Source organism: Quercus robur, chromosome 4 (assembly GCF_932294415.1).
Source record: "Quercus robur chromosome 4, dhQueRobu3.1, whole genome shotgun sequence".
Classification (NCBI taxonomy): domain Eukaryota; kingdom Viridiplantae; phylum Streptophyta; class Magnoliopsida; order Fagales; family Fagaceae; genus Quercus; species Quercus robur.
Window position 1 is genome coordinate 76159236 of NC_065537.1, and position 7759 is coordinate 76166994.

Sequence of the window (7759 nt, forward strand, 5' to 3'; positions counted from 1 at the left end):
ATCATTTTTGTTTATTTTTTAATCCTTTGTGGTGGACAAAGTACTTTTAATAGTATTAAAAGTACCCTATAATGCAATTGATTTAGAGACAAGCAAAGGTTGGCTAAACAAAAGTTATTGGATGAGAGACAAATTTTATCTTTCGCAATTTTACTTTAATTATTATTATTTTATAACAATGCATATATAGAAATTTAATTCTTAGATTTTGCTAATAATTGATTATTTGATAATATGTTTTGGGTGGATGAAATTACAATTTCCGCAAAGAAAATAACCTTAGTAGATTATAAATAACAATTTTTTTTCCTAATTGGTCCAATTAATCATAGTTAAGTTTTATTAATTTTTTTAGTTACTTTTTTCAGTGTTTTGGATTGTAGGCAGAAAAAATAAGTTTGAGAAAGTTTGTTTAATACTAAAAGAATAATTTTTAAATTTTATTTTCTTTTTAATGATTCACAAAATGTTATAAATAACTTTTATTAAAAAATAAATATTTTCGTTAAATTGCCTTTTGAATTTTTGAGAAAAATTGTATTTTTTTTTTTTTCATTTTAGTACGACAAAAATTATTAAATTTATGATTGTTTCTATATTACATTTATGATTATTCTTATAATGAGGTTCTGCCATGTGGCACTCTATTAGAGTGATTTGCATTTAGCTTTTGTCTCTTTTTTCTTCCCCATTTTCGCCCCAAATTTGCTTTAATCAATTTCAATTATTCAATATTTCCCTCTAATATTTCCAATAAACTCTCCTTCCTCATTTATTACTTCAACTCTCTATTAATTCTGTCCAAGTGTCCCACGTATTATATATTATCCATCCACTCACAAGACTTCTCATCTCCTTATCAAAACAAAAAATGGTTAACAATTCTCCCTTTATTTACTTTCCCATTAAATCACATTCATCATTTTGGCCCTCCTTTAACTCTATCTTTTTGGGCTCTTCCTCTTCTTATCAAAACCTTCAATGCCTGCCCCTTTGGAATTAAATCCCATTCATTTGTTTTTTATTTATTTATATATAGATTTCCAATTCTCTCTCCACCACTGCAGAAGTCACCAAAGTACAAGCAGAGTTGGAAAGTCCCTTTAAGGTGAGTTTTGCCTTTTCTGTTTTCCCCTCCATCTTCATTAGTTTGTTTGGTACAAATTGCATTTTCTCCCATTATGCAGAAGATTAAATGTTTGATTTTAACGTTATAAAAAACTCTAATTGCTCGCTGCTGGACAAAGGAAAGTGTTGCGGTAATATAGAGGATGCAAGTGTAAAGCGTTTGTAGGTGGCTTTTTGTGTAATGGGTCTTTCAAAAAATATATTATTATTGTTTTACAAGGCTCATGACATGATATATTATGGTTCAATTCCTAATTCATTTGGAATATTAAAAAATGTGATAAAAATAACATAGATAGATAAAATAGGAAAGCAACTAGACCATGTTGATTTATTTTATAAAAGGTCAATGTTTTTGCATATTTCTTTTGTGTGTCTCTTTATATTCAATTATATAAACATTTTAAATGTTTTACAAACTCTTTAAATTGATTAGAATGTAGAATGTTAATATATGAAGCTCAAGAAGTATTGCCAAGATAATAGGGATGTTTTTTAGCGTTAGCAAATCAGTCAATACTGCATTGCTCTCGGGTATAACTTAGAAAAATGGTATGTGCATATAACTCTTTTGGTGTTTATTTTATTTATTTTTTTTGTAGGAATTTTGATGTGAAGTAAGGAATAAGTTTTTCATGGCCATACTTCTTACTTGGATGTTTTCCGATGACTCTTTGTAATGTACACATTTTGATTACTTAAAATTTTTCATATAGATGTTGAATTGGATATGTAGTTAACTTTTTTGTTTAGGCTTGGAGCATCACAAAGAGGTCCCCTCTTCTCAACAATGTCCAACTCTCCTATTCACAATCAATGTAACCATTTTCCCTTTATGTAATAAAAGAAGTGTTTGTCTTCAACTTGCTAAGTTACTAGGTTCTTTTTCTATGATCACAGGTTTAAATGTTGTGCTTTGGGTGAAAGCCGAATACCCTGAAGAGGTAGGCGATTCCAAAGCTACTAAATGATTCTTCAGAGAACAAGAGTAGTATAGTTGCTTTGGAAGAACCATGATTTTCTTAAAGTCAATCAATGTCCATGTAACTAAATTTCAATAAGCAATGAGTAAAATGTATAAATTTTTTTGCTCATAAGTGTTTCATTTTTTTCCCCTCTGACTTCTCCATGAGATGGGAATTTGGCATATAGTTACAAATTTTTCGGGAAAATTAGCCCACTAAGAGTTGCCATTTCCGTATTGCACATGTATATATTCCAATCAATACCTCAGCATAATGAAGCAATTCTTCATTATTCCATGGTATCACAAAAACAAACGTTGGTGTCAAACCAGATTTAGCATATGAGCATATGCATATGATCTAGATATTTAGATAATTTACATAACTTTTTTTACAAAAGTATAGACTGTATGATAAATTGCAAACTAAATCATGTTCAAATGTACACATCTAAATGTTGCTTTGACCATGGTGTCATTTCTCTTTCCTAGAACAATTCAGGTTAAAAAAATGGACATTTATAAATAGTTTTGTCTTGAATAAGTTTACATTTTATAAAAGTAAACTGTTTATAAATGGAGTTTATAAAAGCAAACTGTTTATTATGTAGGTTAACAATTAATTATTAATCTCTTAGCTTACAAAATATATATTACATTATATCAGTTATGAATAATGCTAGAGATACAAACTATTTTATAAAAAAAAATTTACAAATTACTAATGTGGTGAGTGATTATTGGTAAATGAAAAAGTGATATTAATGATGGGCCTAGATGAAAACCAATAAGAGATTGACCACATCAATATTTTGTAAAAATGTTGTAAAATAGTTTGTGACTGTAGCATTACTCATCAATTATACCCCATTAGAAAAATAAATATATAATTTTGAGTTTTAGACTAATAATTATAAGTTCCATGTACTTATTTCTTCTTTCACTTATCAATAAATAATAAATAAATAAAAACAATGTCAAAATTTCCCGCGCATCGCGCAGGTTTACGGCTAGTTAACTCTAATGTTTGAGGGTGTGTTAGTGAACATGCACATGTAATGATGTAAATAAAAATATTTGTCTCAATCTGCAAGAAATAAACTAAAAGCTTTTTCCTTCTAAAGTGTTTGAGCTCTGTTGTAGCAACTCAATTCCAATTCATTTTCTCCACTATCATCAACCTATTCTACTTAAATCCCAACAGGTATCACTACTTCTGTAAGAACAAACTTGAATAATGTAGGCATGGAATATAAGCTGGGGTGTGATCATTTAAAGAACACTGAGGATAGCACACTTACAAATGTAGATAAGAGACTACACTTATCAGCTGCAGTAACAATGATATTATAGCAGTTAAAATGATTGGGCATGTTGTCAGAAAAACAATGCCAAATTCCAATTTTCTGTGACCTGTGTTACCAATGTGTTAGAGAATAGCGGAAAAACACCAAATAAATTATATGAGACAAAACCAATTCACGTGGTTCGGCTAATAATAAGCCTACATCCACGGACAATACCAACTAAATTCCATTATTAACAATAAAAATTACAAATTTACAAGCACTCAACCAACTCTTATAAAGCATTCTCAAACCCACAAAAACTCAAATCAACCTATTCCAAAAAAAAAAAAAACACCTTACATGATATCAAACACAACTCAAGTTCTGAATTTCCACTAGTTCTTTTTTTTTTTTTTTGTTGTAATGAAAATCTCAACTCACAAATCAAAGACCTCGTTACATACAATGACACTCTCACACTTCACAAATAAACACCCTCAAGTCACATAACAAAATACTCAACAAGAACATATAGGAGGTGAACGTCAATAACTGCAGCAGAACCCAAGTAGAAACTCAAGCAATTACTGGTGGCGCAACAAGTCTTCAAATTTGCCTAGATTATGAAATGATTATTAGTAAGTTCAATAATTTTTTCACAACGTGTATGGTAAATTAAATTGATATGTAGCAGGTCAAATTATCATTAATCTATGTGTAGAAAAATTACCTTGCTAAAAAGCCTGCTCATGAGATTAATTCCTCATCAATTTCAATGCAAGAGATATGAGCTATCTTGGACCAATGTTTTCCTTTCTTATTTCGGAGTTTGGATTTCAGCAAAGAGCGCTCCTTGATGAAAAGAAAAGATAAGGAGGATGGAAGACCATCTTCTGGCAAGGACTGGAGTTGGTCACAGCAGCTAATATCCAGTCTTTTAAGTGCAGAAAGGTGTTGAAGCCCCATGCTGTCTAGATATTTGAGATCCATAAATCCACTGATTCGAAGAGAATTGAGATTTCTGGGCAGCAACTTCTCCTTTGGAAATGACTCCATGTTTTCACATTTACCTTCAATCTCCAAATGACTAAGACGATCAAGCCCATGCAGCCCCCATTCTTTCCCGAGCATGAGTTTGTCGCAAAAAGTGACACAGAATAAACTTAGGTTGGAAGGCCAACCGCCATCTGGATGTGATTCTAGTTCTGGACATTTATTTAAAAACATGGACTGAAGATTTTTAAGGGTCTGCAACTGATCAGGTAGGCTCTTGAGATTCTTGCAATTGGATAACCAAATGGAAGTCAGGTTGGGGGTAGGCAATCCTCCTTTTGGAAAATATACCAGGCTAGGACAATCCCTGATCTCCAAGGCCTCAAGAGATGTGAGATGTTCTTGAATTCCCTCTGGCTTTAAAAGTGATTCCAGATTTGCACAATCCCAGATAGAAAGAAATCTGAGCTTCGGGATCAAGTACAATGACAGGGATGTCAAGGAATCACAGCTATTCCCTATGCACAAATTTTCAAGAAATGCATACCGGTGTCTCTTCTCTGCAGGTTTGATAAATTCTAATTTCTTGCAGTTACGGATATAAAGGGTTTTCAAGTCAGTGGGTGTATAGTCTTCAGGAAAGGACTTGAGAGAATGACAATTAATGATATAGAAATGTTGGAGAGAATTGATGCTGCCCATCACTCCTTCAGGTATGAACTCAGATCATCACATCCTTCAATTTTGAGGCTATGCAGTCGGCTGGGCAATTTAATCAGTTCTGATACTTTTGAAACTCTCATGCTCTCAAAAGAGGATGCTGTGGCACCTTGTACCATAAGCAACCAGGATTCAGCAGCATCTTCCGATTTAAAGACAGTCATTTGCTCCATGAATGAGGCAACTTTACCTTCACTTATGAGCAGAACCTTATCATGATATTCTAAAAGCCTTTTGTGTGATGATGCCTCTGTCATAAGTGTAGTCACAAGCTCCCGAGATTCAAAAATCTCAACTTTTACTATGGATGGAAGTTGCTTGGGTAAGTTCCCCTTCAGCTTGGGACATCTCCGTATACAAAGCTCTCGCAGGCAAGGGAATTCTCCACCTTCAACTTCAGATGAAACCCATTCTTCCCACTCTGACATCTCCTCAAATGTTAGAGACTCTAAAGACTGAAATGGCTTATCCATTCCACAGAATTCAGGACCCACCCTCGTTACAGCATCCATAGATTCTATAATGAGGACTTTAAGAGACGGCAGCTGCCAGAGTGGTGGCAAGTCTACGCAATTCATGCAATCACTAAGACGTCCCTATGTTGGAGAATGAAGATTTTCCAAGCCAATGTGGAAATCTTGTACCACAATAAAATTTAGTGCTTAGCTTCTTCAAATTTGTATGAGGCTCTAGCTGTTCAAGCACATCTCTAACATTTTTTGGAACAATGGAATCATCAACCCATTCTAACACTAGCTCATCTAGGTCTGTCTTCTCCCCCAAGAGAGCCCTGGCTGCATCTTCTGCTGAGACCACATTCTGCAACTTTAAAATGCTAAGTGTTCCATGAAGATACTGAAGACCCCCCAACTCTTCAACTGTTGAGCCACTTTTTTGGGCCACAACAAAGTAAGATAGTGTTTGAAGATATTTTAGATTGCTCATTTTTTTGGGCATCTCATTTAAATCTGTTCCACTAATAATAAGATGACGCAGGTTTAAGAGTTTCCAAATGTTTTCTGGCAATTCAGTAAGAGAATGACAAAAGGACAATATCAATGTTTGTAAACTGTAGAGATCACATACTGATTCAGGTAACATCTGGATTGCGGTGTAAGAGAGATCTATGTACCGTAAATATTTGAAATTGCTGATTGAATCAGGTAGCTCAGTGATGGGATAATGAGATAAAGAAAGCACTCGTAAGAATTGCAGTTTGGACAAACTACTCAGCATTTTATTGCTATCTAAATGATATGATCCATGATCTAATAGCAAAAAGGTCCTTAAAAGCTTGGCTGTATTAATGGCTCTAAGGATCACCAGGAAACTATATTTGATGCTTAACAGCGACAAATACCGGGTCCTTTCAGAGACAGAAGGACCAAGATCCTCCAATCTGCAGCAATATCTCCCAGACACTTCAACAGCAAAGTGACTCACAAGATCATGCATCACAAAACATGATTTATTGCCACTTGATATCTGAAAAAAAGACCTTGATAATGATTCTTGAAAGTACTCATCACCAACATCTTCCATTCTGGAGTTTCCTCTGGGGTCATGCAGAAGACCTTTTGCCATCCATAAGAGGACCAACTTATTTTTCTCAAATTCATAACTGGAGGGAAATATTGAACAGTATGCAAAACATCGCTTTATTTGTGCAGAAAGATGATCATAGCTCAGTTTTAATGTGCTGTAGCTCAGTGTTAACGTGTTGTTCATTGCAGTTTTAAAATCCTCCAAATTTTGCTTCAAATGATCTAGTACAGCATCCCACTCCTCAACTTGCAGCTTCAAGCGCAAGAAACACCCAACTGTTCTTAAAGCTAAAGGAGAGCCACGACACTTTTCCATAATTTGTCTGCCAATATCTTCTAGTTCTGGATATGAACTTGGGTTTTGGCCTCCAAAAGCAAAATTTACAAAAAACGACCAACTATCTTCATCTGATAATGGCTTAATGTGATAATTGATAAACACGGAGAGGTTTAATTGATGATGCAGAGATTTCATTGCGTGTAGTTACAATAACATAGCTTCCATTTGCAGCTTTTATAAAATGAGGTTGTAAGGCTTTCCATCCTCCAAAAATAAAAGGGGACGCAATGTTTAGAACAAGTAGAAATCTCTTTCCCTCAAGTCTCTCGCACAAATTAGCTTCAAGTTGAGACATCTTGTTCCTTGAGATCACAAGACTGTAAAGTGAACGACTCGAAAACTGCTTTCGTAACCATGAACGTGTCAGAAAGATCTGAAACGTTGGCCCAGGCCTTCAGGTCAAAATGTTCAGTTACTCTGTAAATGAGCCGAGCAAGAGTAGTCTTGCCCATGCCGTCGTTGGCCAGTAGCGATAATTTCTTTTTTGTCAGACTCTCTACCGAATATTACTTTAGAGTTGTCGTCTCCAAAAGAAGCTGCAGGCATTCTCAGAGATTTTTCCATGTTGTGTTCTATTCTTTTTTTAAAACCAAGTTCATCTTTTCGCTTAGCAAGGGATTCTACCCTATCAAGGATCTCATCCAACTTGTGTTGGAAACCTTCAGTGTGGATCTCATCTACGAGATCCTCTTTATCATAGACAACATCTTGCAGCTCGTCAAGCCACTCTTTACCCACTTTGCACCTGTACTGCTTCTCCTCAGCATCATCGACCACCAAA

At 34.5% G+C, this 7759-nt stretch overlaps 2 protein-coding genes across 2 annotated transcripts; both read right to left on the bottom strand.

Moving 5' to 3' along the window:
* Positions 1-4128: 4128 nt before the first annotated feature.
* LOC126722614 (putative disease resistance protein At3g14460) lies at positions 4129-5076 on the bottom strand. Its single transcript, XM_050425757.1, has one exon. The coding sequence runs from the start codon at positions 5074-5076 to the stop codon at positions 4129-4131; it is 948 nt and encodes a 315-aa protein (XP_050281714.1).
* Positions 5077-5679: 603 nt separating this feature from the next.
* Positions 5680-7113, bottom strand: LOC126722615 (putative disease resistance RPP13-like protein 1). Its single transcript, XM_050425759.1, has one exon. The coding sequence runs from the start codon at positions 7111-7113 to the stop codon at positions 5680-5682; it is 1434 nt and encodes a 477-aa protein (XP_050281716.1).
* Positions 7114-7759: the final 646 nt, after the last annotated feature.